The sequence below is a fragment of the Lathamus discolor genome, chromosome 4 (genome assembly GCF_037157495.1).
Source record: "Lathamus discolor isolate bLatDis1 chromosome 4, bLatDis1.hap1, whole genome shotgun sequence".
In the NCBI taxonomy this organism is placed as follows: domain Eukaryota; kingdom Metazoa; phylum Chordata; class Aves; order Psittaciformes; family Psittacidae; genus Lathamus; species Lathamus discolor.
Window position 1 is genome coordinate 97,212,767 of NC_088887.1, and position 14,060 is coordinate 97,226,826.

Sequence of the window (14,060 nt, forward strand, 5' to 3'; positions counted from 1 at the left end):
TTAGCAAGCTCTTGTCTCTAAAATCTGTTATCAATCAGCTTTGTGTAAATAGTACTCTGAGCAGAATCAAGAAACATAAAGTCCTTGGCAGATGCTTTTATCTGCTGTCACATTTTGATACTTTCAGTTCACCTGTTTTGATAGTCACTAATTTATCTTTGTAAGTGTTCAACTTGCAGAAAGCAAAACATCATTTTCATTCAGGAATATTTTTCTTCCAGTCTGGGGGAAAGAATAATTAAGAAAATAGAGAATGTTTTCTGTAAAGCCTACTCTGAATAAACAATCCATTAAAACCAGAAAGGTCTTTGATCTCTCATTTGAGTGTAGAAACTGGGAATCCATTGTGAGCCATAAAATGCCAATAAGGACACCAAGTCCACCATAGCGGTAGGCCTCAAGTACACACAGAAGCAGTACTTTTGCAGGATAATGAAGTGAGGCTAGAGCACGTGTGTAGTTACAGGCAAATGAAGACTTGGGACAGGAACATGATGCAGGCATTCTCTGGTATGGTTAGCTCTGGTAGCAGAGCATGATTTCAAAGGCTTAAAAGATTCTTGAGCCCTTTGTTGTTGCAAAGATACTAATCTTCCTGCAAAGGAATCAGTATTCATGCACAATTTGCTACTGTACAAAAAAATTGTGGTGTTAAAGAATACTCTTAAATGTTTATGGGGTCTTACAACTGGTAATAAAGCTGCATGTATTCCTTCTAGATCAAGCACTGTGCTTAGTCATGAAATCCGAGTTTTCTGTTCAAGCTTCCCAAAGCAGAGAGATCTAGTCTTTTGTTCCAGAACTCTGGAGGCTTGCACTGGGAACTGAAAAATTATTGGAGAAAATAATATAAAACACTTCTGAAAGGATATGTAAAATAGGCTCTCATAGTGACAGAGAAAGGAAGAGACGGATGAGTTTCCACAGGCAAGCCTAGCTGGGCTTGGATCAACAAAGTTCAGAAAAGGGAAAAAATTCCACTGAAACTGGAATTATACTATGGGCCACAAGAAAGGCCCTGAACTATAGAGTTATTTTGGATAAGCTTAACATGTCTTGATGTCGGAATAGAGAGTGCAGCTAGCGTAATGAAAATGCTGAGGCAGGAAGTTGTGCACATTATATTATTTTCATTATATATGTATATTATATACATTGTATGCAATATTCAATGTATGCATATTATTTTCATGTACTTATGCGTACTTCTTGCATTGGTAAGTAAAGTTTCAGTAACCTGTGCTGACTTCCTGTTCATGTTTGCATGTGGAAAAGAACTATACCAGTCATATGCCCGGCCACACAGAAGTCAGAAATTAGCAAGTCAATACTTTTGATATCAGAAAAGGGAGAAGTGAAAAGAGCTTGTCAAGGCCTGTGGGAAAGATGTCCTTGCACTCACACCCCACAACCGCTGTTACCAGGAGGGGTAGCAGACATAGGCTCCACCTCAGCCATAAGTGTGTAAAATGCCTCCAAAAAAATTTTCACAGAAGCTTCTCTAGTCTCAGCAAGCTGAGGGACCTCTGTATATGGTTCCTCTCATGGGAGCTTGAGGAGGGCCCAACAGTCAGAGGTCAAGAAGACCCATTAGGCTAATATGGGTTAATTGTTTGAATAAATCTAATATTATGTATCATCCCAGACCTGCAAAAAGCCTGAGGTAGACAGGGTGGAAGGGAAATATCTAAATACCTTAATACATACATAGTAATTCCCATTTCCGCTACTTTTCTCTTGCTGCAGTTTATTTTGATGCAGTGAGGAAATCCTAAGACAGTAATTACTGCCGTGCTATCTTCTCTATAAAGTATCACTAAATGATTTGCCTTAATAACTTAATTCTGGTTTGGACTAATGATGCTGTCTTGCCTTTTTCTTTGTTTTTCATGTTTTGTTACTGACTACTTGACAGTTGTGAAAATCTTTTAAGTATTCTGCAGTATGGTGGAAGCAGTACTGGTAGATCTGTTCAGCCTACCAGCCAACTTTCAGAACAACATCCAAGAACTGCTACGTAACACAGTGGAAACTATTGAGAAATGTTCTTCCATCCCTCCTCCATTTGTTTACGTCATGTGTTGCCAGAGGCAAGGAAGTGAAAGGAATGGTGAAAAAGAGTCCTTTCTTGCAGCTCTGAGTGGTTTTCAGAGTCTGAAGAAAAGACTGGAGATGGTACATGCCCCGAATACAGCTGCTGCTTTGTACACCATCAAACAAAGCCTGGATGAAAAAGACCTAAGCATTATTAAAGTTATTGTACCTACCTTAAGAAAAGACTTAATGAAAGTATATATAGATCATCTTTTTACAGCAGTCTATCAGTTTGAATTTGAGGATTTACAGATGCCATATGATTGTGAAAACCTGAAGATAGCTAGAACTCACAGTGAAAGGCAAACGCTTCCTATACAGGACATGGCACTCATCCAAAGTGAGATTCAGAAGTACTTGGAAAGCCTGCCAAGCCTCAAAGGGGAGCTCACCATACTCAGATCTTCTCTCATCCCAGGTAAAGAGGATCCCAGCTAACAGATTTTAAAGAGACTAGTTTCCAAGCATAATTCTTCAAGGGAATTGCAAAATGGGTAAGATTTGGAAATGTCTTCAGGCAGCAGATAACTCTAGGTGATGTTGTAATAATGTATGTTGCCTATAAGAGGGGGAAGTGTCAATAGAGGTACAGCAAAAGACTGACAAGGCCTGGGGCATGATCAGAGGGAAAAGAGGTCCAGGTTTAGTGAGAGCGCTACTACAGACAGTAAAATCTCCTTCGTTCTGTGTGAGAATTAGACAATTTAGAGAGCTGCCTTTATCTTCGGAAAGGCTGGACAGGAGTTTCTCCTGGTCTGCAGCCTCAAGCATGCCTTGTTAATCAGACTGGTGTCTCAGTGTCCCTGCCATGGCATGACTTTTTACTGCAGCATGTCTCTGTAGTGGTGTGATTTTCAGGTCTTATACTTCAGAGTAATCAGGGGAAAGCTGAGGTTTGCTACTGCAAAAATTTGGAACTGTCTTTCCCCAAAAATATGTCTGAAATCATCCAGAGCATGAAAGGAACATAACTTAAAGGCATCTCTGCCTTCATTGTGCTTCAAGGTTTTCACTGGGACTTTGAAAGGATCACACTACGTAAGAGATTTTTAATCTTAACTCTAGTTATGTCACTTGTCAGCTGTTAAGATAGCAAAATTAACATCTGTGGGACTATCTTCTGTGTTCAAATTGGACACACAAACCCCCTCCTCCCCATCACCCTGCACAGCAGGGTTTCCGTTTGGTACATGAAGCCACACTAAATAATCCACATGGTAAAAACAGAGCATTTTTCAATAACACTAGCAATTCGTGCTGGTTTTAGTGTGCCTTAGAAAGATGTTTGAGATTCTGTGAAGTCTTGAGGACTAGTACTTCATTTGCCAAAAAAGTTGGGAGATTCCACCTTAGAACATTTGTTTAAAAATCTCTCATTTTCCTTAGTGAATTACCACTTCTCTAGGGTTTGCACTACGACTCTGCAAAAAGTCAGGCTGTACTGTAGGTTACCCTGCTCTTGCAGGGGGGTTGGACTAGATGATCTTTTTAGGTCCCTTCCAACCCTTGGGATTCTGTGATTCTGTGATTCTGTGATTCCTTCTTGCTCAAACCCCTCAAACGTGGCCTCAGAGGATTATGGTTATGAGAAAAAAGGAAACTTAGAATCCTTAAATTTAAATGCCATAGCTAAATACAACATAATGCAATACTCGACTGGCTGATTTCAGGTCTGTTCAGTATAAACCCATATAATATCTAGAGTGGTCTTGCGTTGAAAGCAATTTTTTGTTGTCCTTTTTGCCTTGCCAGATGATCTCTTCCTACATGGATTTACCACAAGGGCAGGTGGGATCTCCTACATACCAACTCTAAGCTCCTGCAATCTCTTCAGCAGTTCCAAGCGGAGGGACCCACAAGTTGTTGTTAAAGAAAATCTCCGCCGGCTAGCTAATGCTGCAGGATTTAACCCAGAGACTTTTCACAGAGTCAAGGTATCTTATCAAACAATGGATTTCTGTAAACAGATCAGATCTTCCTTCATGTATCACTGGCTGAAACTGAAGGCATTATTCTAATCTTTCTCATCAAGAACTTGTGAGAAGCAGGACAACTAAAATATCTATGCTGGCAGTTTATCTGTGGGAATAGCCATCCAAACATCAGCCATTTGGCGCTATATGGAGAAGCGGCACTGTTTCTTCCAAGTACATTCTAACATTTATCTTACCACAGACTAGAAAAATCAGATAAATTATCAGAGCAATTTCTCTCGAAAGAAAAATGTATCACTCCTATGGTGCCTTTCTATTGATAGAGCTGCATGACATTTGAACAAAGGAGTGCTTGATTTTCACACATAATCTGTTGATGCAGAAATGTTTCATGCCAGAGAAAAATCTTTGCATTAGTCAGAACTGCAGGGGTTTGGTTAGTTTTTTTTCTGACATATCACTATCCGTGTTCTGGTTTTGTCTTGACAGGTTGATCATGCTAATGCCGTGTGCATTATGGGAAAGACAGAGCCTGACAGCTATGATGGAATAGTTACGAATCAGAAAGGTGTTACAATAGCAGCTCCAGGTGCTGATTGCATACCTGTGCTCTTCGCTGATCCTGTCAGAAAAGCCTGCGGTGCTGCTCATTCTGGTAGGAATTTTAAATCACAGAGATCAAAATAACTGGGAGACCACTGAAAGAAAGGGAGTTATGGACTAAGGAATACAAATCAGCAATGAAAGGAACACTGAGAGAAAATGAATAAATGCAAGATCACATAGCAGTGTAGACCCTGACCTGCTAAGCCTGCACCCTGCCAAAACAAGATTAGACTTGAGAATAGTTTGTTTCCCAAGCTATGCATTTTTAAAGTGTTTTATAACTGTAATAATTATTATTTATATATCTATACATTTTTTTTTCTGATCCAGTAGCCAAACCAAGTAATTTTCTTTGTGACCTATCTTACTTCCTACATAAAAAATGGCTCTAAAGAAAATGCCCCCATTAATCATTTTGGATCAGAAGAAATTCTTGTCTGTAAAACCTAATGAGATTAAAAGTAAAGAAGGATGGTTAGCACAACCTGGGGTTATGTCTGATTTCAGAAGATGTCCCAGCTGTTGGGCTAGAACACGTATCCTATGGGGAGAATTTTCTGTTGGGGCTATTTCATTTTATAAAGACGTCTGTATTTATAAGGTGAAGGAGACTGTACAGCTGAGAGTTTCTCCTCAGCTTTGATGCCAATACACCCCTTGATATGGCAGGAAGCTTCACCTCTGCCTGGAATTTGTGAATACCACCTAATTCATGCAATTCTTCATGCATTCAGTAAATCAGCCAAAATAAATTCAAACTTGTGAGTCATCATTAGATGACCAAAACTTTGACTTCAGTAAAGTTGGGTGGGGGTGTGTGTGATCCACCCATTGCCTAGCAAGCTTAGGTTAGAAAAGGTGAGAGGACTGAGAATTGTGGCCTGTGTCTGGAAGGAGAGGGGCTTTTGTAGTTTTTAATGGGAAGAAGTGATGAGAAGAATTTTATCTGCTCTTGAAATTTTTTAAGAGTTTTACTTTGCAAGTGTTCAAACCTAATTATTGTTAAATACTTTGATCTGTAGTTGCTCCTTTCTCTGCTGCCTCTTCATTTGCCTAGTCCTTGACACACTACATTGTTTCCCCAGCCCACACCACTGCCTTCTCCAAGCATACCTCCCACATCTAGCCTGAATTCCTGCCTTGCATCTCTCAAGTTTTGGCCTTCATTCCCACATCACAGTCCTTGCCAGGCTTCCAATTATCTTAAGTCCTTTCCTGCCTGTTCAACCCCACCTCAGTTCATGTTTAACTTGAACATGTTGCTATGTATACAAATCAAAAACAATTAGGTATAAGGTCACTCGGTCTTTGGATGTGGAAAAGCAGAGGAAAAGTAATTAGCATATGCTATCCTTCGTTATGACACACTCCATGTGCAATACAAAGCTTCCTGGGAATCAAACTGAGATACAAGAACTCAAAGCTGGGCTTTCTTCTTTCCCAGACAGTACCATAGTGCAAAACTGGGCTGTCTTCTACCTATGCCAAACAATATCTGTAGCTTAAGCCTCTTGTTTTTTTTTTTTCTCTAAAATAACACTAAAACCATTTTCACCATATCACCATAAGAATAAGCTTTTGACTGTAGCGTATTTCTATTGTCATATTCCCATTTAAATGTTTCAAGCACAGAAGAGCTGTAAGTTAGGTTCTAATAGCCCAAACTAGGACACTGGGAAAATGGAATTCTGGAATCCTAATGTAAACACTTCTCTCTAGTTTCCACCTCCACTAAATTACATCAGCAGTCAATGTGTTGTAGTTTTTTAAAAAATAATTATTTGTCATTAGATATATTTATTTCAGATGCAAAGATATCTATTGGTTTCTACCTTTAAAAATAGCATATATTTTCAATACTATAAAATTAAAGAGACAATTTATACGATTTTTTCCTCAACCTCTCATTTCTCACAGGATGGAAAGGCACATTGTTAGGAGTTTCTATGGCCACAGTAAATGCTATGGTATCTGCATATGGCTGTAACTTGAAAGATATCCTTGTGGTGCTGGGCCCGTCTGTAGGACCTTGCTGCTATAAACTTCCTCATGAGTCAGCGACAGAATTCCACAGAATTGATCCAAAGTGTGTGAGACTATTTGACTCTGCAAATCCTTATATTGATATTAGAAGAGCAACACGGTAAGCCTACTGCATGAACAAAGACTAATTCCACATTAGTTATCAATGACTATTTTGCTATTGTATTATCCAGCACTATTACAGTGAGGGTCCTCACCATCTTAAAGTACTCTCTAGTATTTTGCAGATCAACAAATGATACCTTTGAATGAATGGTATCTGCTCTCTTTTGCTGGGTTTCAACCATTATTTTGCTTTTTTACTGTTAGTTTATGGATTATAGACAAATATTCAAATGTGTTTTACTGGCTGCAGAAAATTATTCTAGTCTAATACTGGAAAAAAGAAAAAAAAAAAACAAATGAAAGACCAATCACAACATTAGCACAGTTTGTTCAATTGGTACTTGAAGTGCTGTCTGAATGATAGTGTCTTAAGGAATGTGACAATGTACAAAAAATATTATTTTCTGTTTGTCTTTCTTCCTTCAAGGATTCTTCTTGAGAGGGGTGGGATTCTTCCTGAGAACATCCAAGATGATTCTGTCACAGACCAGAACGAAAATATCACATTCTGCACTGCATGCCACCCTGATAAATTTTACTCTCACTTTCGTGATGGGACTAACTTTGGGACACAGATTGGCTTCATATCAATCAAAGACTGAGATGGTAACTCTTACTCTTGAATAGTATTTAGAAAATAAGTCTGGTGCATTGTCTGGCATCCCTCTCTTCTCATAGTTCTTCTTTTTTCCTTTCCCAGACCTGCAATGAGGAATAATGGGTCTTAAAATTCTCCTGCTTCTTCTCTTCCCTGCCATTCTAAGGCAAGAATAAATGTCTGAGGTGTGGGGGCAGTAAGTCTTGTCTGAGACAGGGTGCAAAGGAAACAAGGGCAAAGCCCTTCTGCAAGGCCAGATGCAAGTTCCAGTTTTTTTGAGCCTCCTTGATCAAATATTCCCCAGAAATCTCACTGACTTAGGGTGGTGGAAGCACAAAAACCCAGTCTTCATTAGCTTTCAGGTGAGAGCCTGAAAAAAGTGACAGAACTATGACATACTGAAAGAAGCATTACATTACTGATACAGGAAGGGAAGCCTATATTACACATTAATTGTTAGAGAACACCCAACTTCAATAGTTTCAGCAGAAGGTTATTACGGAATTATGTGCCTGGTTTTGTTTCGGGTTTTTGTTTTCTTTGGGGGGTGGGGATTGTGGTGGTGTTTTTTTTTTTCCTTTGGATTAGTTTAAAGAAGACATCCAAAACACTTATATCATTTTTCCTATGGAAAATAACTTGAAAGTGAGAAGCAAGGAGATACTGGGAAGAGGGGGAGATATTGAAAAAAATTAACCCTTTACTATTTTGTATTTTTTGATTGTAGAAAAAGTAGGACTAAGACTCTTACTATTATATGACATGTATGTACATATTTCCTTAGGATTTTTTCATTTAAACTATTGATGCTTTGCTAAGGTCTATTGAGACAGTCTTAACAATGTGAAGTTATTTAATACATATCTAAAAAGGGGAGTGGATTTAACTTCAGTTAATTTTTCTGACCAAGCAGCTGCTTTCTGGGAGCTGAGAAGCTAAGGCAAAGCTTCATAATGCTGTAATGCTACAGCTTTGGAGTTACTAAATTAATAAAAATGCCCCACCATAAGAAAGTACCCTGGTGCTGCTTAAACTCAGGCTGAACTGAAGGACTTCATCCCTGGCAGTGTTCAAGGCCAGGCTGGATGGTGCTTTGAGCTGCCTGGTCTAGTGGAAGGTGTCCCTGCCCATGGGAGAAGGGTTGGAACTGGATGATCTTTAAGGTTCCTTTCAACCTAAACCATTCTATGATTCTAGGATTCTGTCTGGTTTACTAAGCAAATTCTAAGTGCACTGTTTTCTTTTGGCCATAAAAAAATTTCCTCTGGATGTTACAGTAGATGTGATAGTTCCTCATACATAGACAGTGAGAGATTCCTAACAGTAAACCAAAGCTGACTGTAACTTGAGAAGTTGCCAAGCACAAGCGTCGGGATAACTGCCCGCATGACGTATTTTCTATTTTTGTATTCAACGATCTCGATCAGTTCTGGACTTCTATGTCCACTAGAGGTCAGTGCTCGCTCACGCTGCATTTCCAGCCCTGGCTGCACTGCACGTAGGGGTTTTCAAACCACGTATTTTGGAAAGCGCCGTACAGCATATGCTACTACTTTTGCCTATACATACATCTGCCGAGTTATTCTGGCATCAATGATTGAAGCGTAATCTATTTTTCATCTTGTTGGGCTGTGATTTAGAGGTGAGCAAATCGTATCTTTCCTTGTCCTCTGAGAGAACAGACATTTTAAATAACTTTCTTTTACCTGTGAATGGTATTTCCCCAGAGGAGAGCCTGGTTCTGAGTATGTTACCTTCTGACTGTAACCACCTGCCAAAACAAAACTTCTTTCAACTGTCCTGTAGAAATATTATTCGTCTTCTGCTGTAGCACCACAGGCCTTGACAGTAAAAATTCTTATATTTTCAGTTACCACTTAAAAGTGTCGTTGTTGCTTTCATTATTCTCAGTTTTGTATCACTGTGGTGATGGTCACAGCTGGGTTCAAACTGGAGATTCACGCTCCGGTAGGGGCAACACTCCCACTCCTCAATGCTGCCAAGCACGTTACTGCACACTACTTGATGGTGTGTGTGGTATGTATATGTATGATACATATTAATGACTTATTCCAAATATAGGATAATAAAATTGTATGGACATTGACAGGATTATCTTGCTGCACTAGGTGAAAAAAAACCCAGCAGCCTACCTTTATCTTTTAATTCTGTCTGTTTGCACTGGTTGGCATCTAAGTGTGAACCACTTTATGAGCACTGATGGATGTAGCAGTGAAGTGAGTAAGGTGTCTCCTTCTGCTGCTTCTGCTGTGGGGGCAGTAGCCCCACGTAATCTTCAGTCCCTGCACCTGAAGTTCTGCCAAAGCTCATCTGTCAGTGCTCTTTGCTTAGCTCTCTTCCCTTGTGGATTAAGAGCATGCCATCAAAAGCAGCTGAGTTACTCAGTTTTGCAGGACTGCTTGATAGCTAAAGCATCATAGAACCAGAGAATGCCAGGTTGGAAGATACCTCAAGGATCATCTGGTTCAACCTGTCTTGGCAAAAGCACTCTAGACAAGATGTCCCAGCACCCTTTCCTGCTGAATCTTAAAATTGTCCAGCTTTGAGGAAGTGCAACTTCCTGGGTGAGATTATTCTAATGGCTGGTTGTTCTTATTGTGAAAAATTTTCCTCTTGTGTCCAACCAGAATCTCCCTGGGAATAAGTTGTGCCCATTGCCCTTTGTGTTTTCTGTATGACTCCTTGTAAAAAGGGTGTCTTCATCTTCTTTGTAGCCACCCTTTAAATATTGGAACATGGTGATAAGGTCTTCCCTGAGCGTTTTTTTGTCAAGTCTGAGCAAAGCCAATTCTCTAAGCCTTTCCTCATATGGCAGGCTTCCCAGTCCTTGGATCACCTCTGTGACCTTAGCTGCCCATGTGCCTGCCGTTAGCCCATCTCACCTCAAGGATGGTTTTAAACTAATGCATTTAACTTTGCAGCAAGTAGAAAGACCTTGCAGCCATGCTACTTCAGTTCAAATGCTCAACAGCATGTTAAGTCACAGTAACATGATACTGATAGCAAGCCCTGGTTTGTTCATGCCTGCTCAAGAATGACAGCAGTGACTTTCTATTTAGAAAAATACCACTTACAGGTTGTGGTAGCACTGTGCAAGCTGCACAGCATGTCAGAATGGGCAGAAACACCTAAGGCTTTACATTTAGAAGACAAATTGTTACCACAATTGTTGTTCAGTATTTCTTTTATAATGAATTACCTAGACTGTAAACCTGTCAAGACAGGAAGCAGCCTTTTGTATATGGATTACTGCAGTAGAGAACTCCAGGACCAATAAGAAAATAATAATCATGTTCAGTCCCTAAACAGGCTAGGCTGTGTATCATACAGACTTTTTTTCAGTATTCCTCTCTACAAGGCATTTTAATTCTCGTATTAAAAAAAAAAGAAGAAGAAGTTTAGAAGAAGGGCATGATAAAAAGGAGACAAGGCTGTTTCACAATTCTGTTTATTCACTTTTCATTCCTGTTGCTCACTGAAGGAGCCAAGCAGAGCAGACCAACCCTGATTCACCACCTCTAGGAAAGCTCTTAAATGCTTCATAAATTTTTCAGCTGTACCTACCTAATGATCAGATCCCATTTATTAACCTTGCCCATAAATTTGTAAGCTGCATTTGCCCTATATTTTTATTAAATAACATTATAAATTACGATAGTGGTATGCCCTGAGACAACCACAAGACATGATCACATTGTTTTGCTTTTGATAGCTATTACTGTGCAGTTAACATTTGTTACTATTGCAGATTCTGAATACGGGTCTCTTTATTTACGTTATATATTTGAATGCAGTGTACCAAAACACGTCTGAGAAAAGCTTTATTCACTATTGCAGTAAAACAGGGCAGCTCCAGCACATATTTCTGGTTCCAGTGCTTGGGGAAGCAGTGTGCAACTTCAGAGGCATAGATTAAAGCCTGAGATAATTAGTGAAATGTTTGTTCAAACTGTGGCACTTACAGGTATTGCACAGGTGAAAAATATTAAGCGGGTGAGATGAAAAATGTTTTTTAATATATTTGTAAAGTTTCAGTCCACTGGTGACTGCTAGTCTTTCTCTACTGACAACCTGAGGAAACAGACTGGGGGCTGGACAGTTGTTAGTCTGAGTTCTGTGGTTGACGTCTGCATTTCTGAGCAGCTGCAAACTCAGAAGCTGTGGGCACAGACCTTCAGTAAAACACCTGGGCACATCTCAACACACAGAAAGTGTATCGTTGCTCCTAAATTACAAGCATTCAATTACAAGAAGGTGTTTCCTTTCCCCAGCAGTAACCAAGTTTGCCGAGTAGCTGTCTTTGCTTTCAGTCTTATTTTCCTCATGTTTATCTCCTGTGCATTGCTTTTTCTGTCCAGCACTACTCACAATCACCCTAACAAGGCTTGTGTTGTTGGAGGAAACAGATGCCATTCTGCACAGAGCAGCACCAGTGTTGCTTGCTTTTGTATGCATGTGCCGTTGTTTTTTTTTTTAGCAGCCATTTGAAACTTTTTGTCCTCAGCACAGGATCTTTATCAGTATCATTCAACCCATTCCCACTTTACAGATTTCTGCAAGAGCTCCAAATTTCCAGGCTACACAGCAAAGAAGTCAATATTCCTGGATTCCCTCACTGCTGTCCTCATTTCCACTCCATGCACATACTTGTCCTGAGGCTCAGAGTGGGTTCAGTGTGCTACTCACCTTGATGTCATGTGTGTGAAGCTTTTGTTCTCTGAGTACCAAAGCCCTCCCTGAACTCCAGCCTCTTGTGCAACAATATAATAGGGCAGTGCACTGATGGGACCAGTAAATCCTATATGTAACAGAGGAAATAATATATTGACCTGCTGCGATGTTTACATACCTCTAAAGACTGATAGCAAGCTCTGCCTGTAAGGCTAACTTGTTCTACTTTCCATTTCCAGTAGATACTATCCCATCTTTCCAGATGAATGATTCAGATAGAAGTGTATATAGATTTAAGAACTGTCCTGATTGGGTATATTCTTATATCCAGGATGTTGATAATATTTGTTCAGTGCCACACCTTTTTATAAGACTGAGACATTTTGCTTCTCTGTTTGCTTTTAATACACAGTGCCTGTGGCTGTGCTGCTAAAGAGCATGATTATGGATTTCCCAAAGGCATGCAGAGAAACAGGAAGCTAGCTTTTAAAAGTGATCCCTCTGATCTTTCATTAGTAATCGTTTAATTTACAGTAGCATCTCACATTACAAATGCTTGGCTGGCTCTCTTTGTCTATGAGCTCTCAGGGGTCAAGAGAGGCCCACAGAAGAATTTCTGGAGCGTGGTCCCTGGAGGACAGCAGGGCTGAGGTCTCTCTCTTCCCCTTCTGCGAACATGGCATCATATCTCCAGGGCAACCTGAATTCTGGCAGTCATGGGAGCAAGGACTCAGCATGGATTTCCATTTGATTCCTGCAACAGAAAAGAGATCTGAGACCAAAATCAATATATGACTAAAATATGAGAGTTCATTTTCACAGTTAATTTCGTCTAAGTGTTCATTTCCTCTCTTCTTGCGCAAATATAATTCACTACTTACTAACTACTCCATTTGTTTTTCTGGTGTTGCCTCTTCTACACATATTGAAGGCCTAAACATCTGAAATAAATAATTGCAGCTTAAAAACTTGAGGTCTACATACCCTAAAATCAAACAAGCATTTTATAAGGAGGCTGAAAGCAATGTTTGCATTTCAAGAGCTATAACTTAACTATTACTCATGTGATGCAAATTTTTTAGGCAGCAATTCATAGTTCTGGTCAGATGTTTCAGTTCAAAGGGATTTTATCAATGACAACTATAGAAAACCCTGCCTATCTGAAATAAATATCTAAGCATTTCTCTTTGAGGCACTGAGCTCTACCCTAAGGGAATATTCAAACATACGTTGCTGCTAAAGGAAAATGTCTTGGTTCTGCTTTGGTTTTCTTTGTTTGAAAGCTGTAAGCTTGATTTTCCTGCACAAGAATGAATCACAAATAACTCAGACGTGAAAATAAAGTTGTGACAGGTGGCTCAAACCCTTTTGGCTGGTTTTAATAAGTGCTTTTAGTAAGTGCTTCATAAAATTAGCATTAAATAAAACAGGGTTATGAAGGCAATTTTGTTCTGACTCTCTGCTGGCTGTCTTCTTCATATCATTCCCTCAAAAAGCTTTCAGAACATGAAAGGTGAACAGAGCAAGATGCTCGTTAGAGAGGCTTCTTTAGGCTCGTGGATGTTTGTTGCTATATTTGGTGCTTAGATCTTTCTCAGTTCCCTCAGTTACCATGCAACTTTGATCCTTAAGTTCCCCAAGCACTGAAACATCCTAGCTCACATAACTCCATACTAGCTATGGCAGAAAAACAAGTGTAGACTTGATGGTATCGTTTCTTCAGCCTGTCTGGTGCTGCCACAAATGACATTATGATAAAATACCACATCGCAACGTTGAGATATTTGGAGAAAAATTTCCTGAGCAGCCCTTCATTTGCTTGAGATTTTAGGGACTATAAGTCAATAGCATTTTTTTTTTTTGCTTTTCACAAACTGGGGACATTAAAGATAACTTTGCATGCGCTTCTTATCTAGCACGTCTTTATCAGAGCAACATGGGTCAAGTTTTAGACTCTTGTCCGTTGTACAATTATATTGCTGTAATTT

General features: G+C 39.6%; 1 protein-coding gene across 17 annotated transcripts in view; it reads left to right on the plus strand.

The window, feature by feature from the left end:
* The window catches only part of LACC1 (laccase domain containing 1), a 62,010-nt gene that overhangs the window by 2,980 nt on the left and 44,970 nt on the right, over positions 1-14,060 (plus strand). For 15 of the 17 annotated variants that reach the window (XR_010612375.1, XR_010612378.1, XR_010612377.1 and 12 more), the window contains exons 2-6: positions 1,916-2,512; positions 3,847-4,028; positions 4,518-4,683; positions 6,552-6,777; positions 7,210-7,388. Coding sequence is in view for 2 of the 17 variants with exons in the window: in XM_065678201.1 (XP_065534273.1) it covers positions 1,945-2,512; positions 3,847-4,028; positions 4,518-4,683; positions 6,552-6,777; positions 7,210-7,384 (1,317 nt within the window). In the remaining 15 variants the exon portion in view is untranslated. Of the gene's footprint in view, positions 1-1,915; positions 2,513-3,846; positions 4,029-4,517; positions 4,684-6,551; positions 6,778-7,209; positions 7,444-7,482; positions 9,257-14,060 lie in introns of those variants that run through there. The other 2 variants (XM_065678201.1, XM_065678200.1) reach the window with 2 other exon arrangements.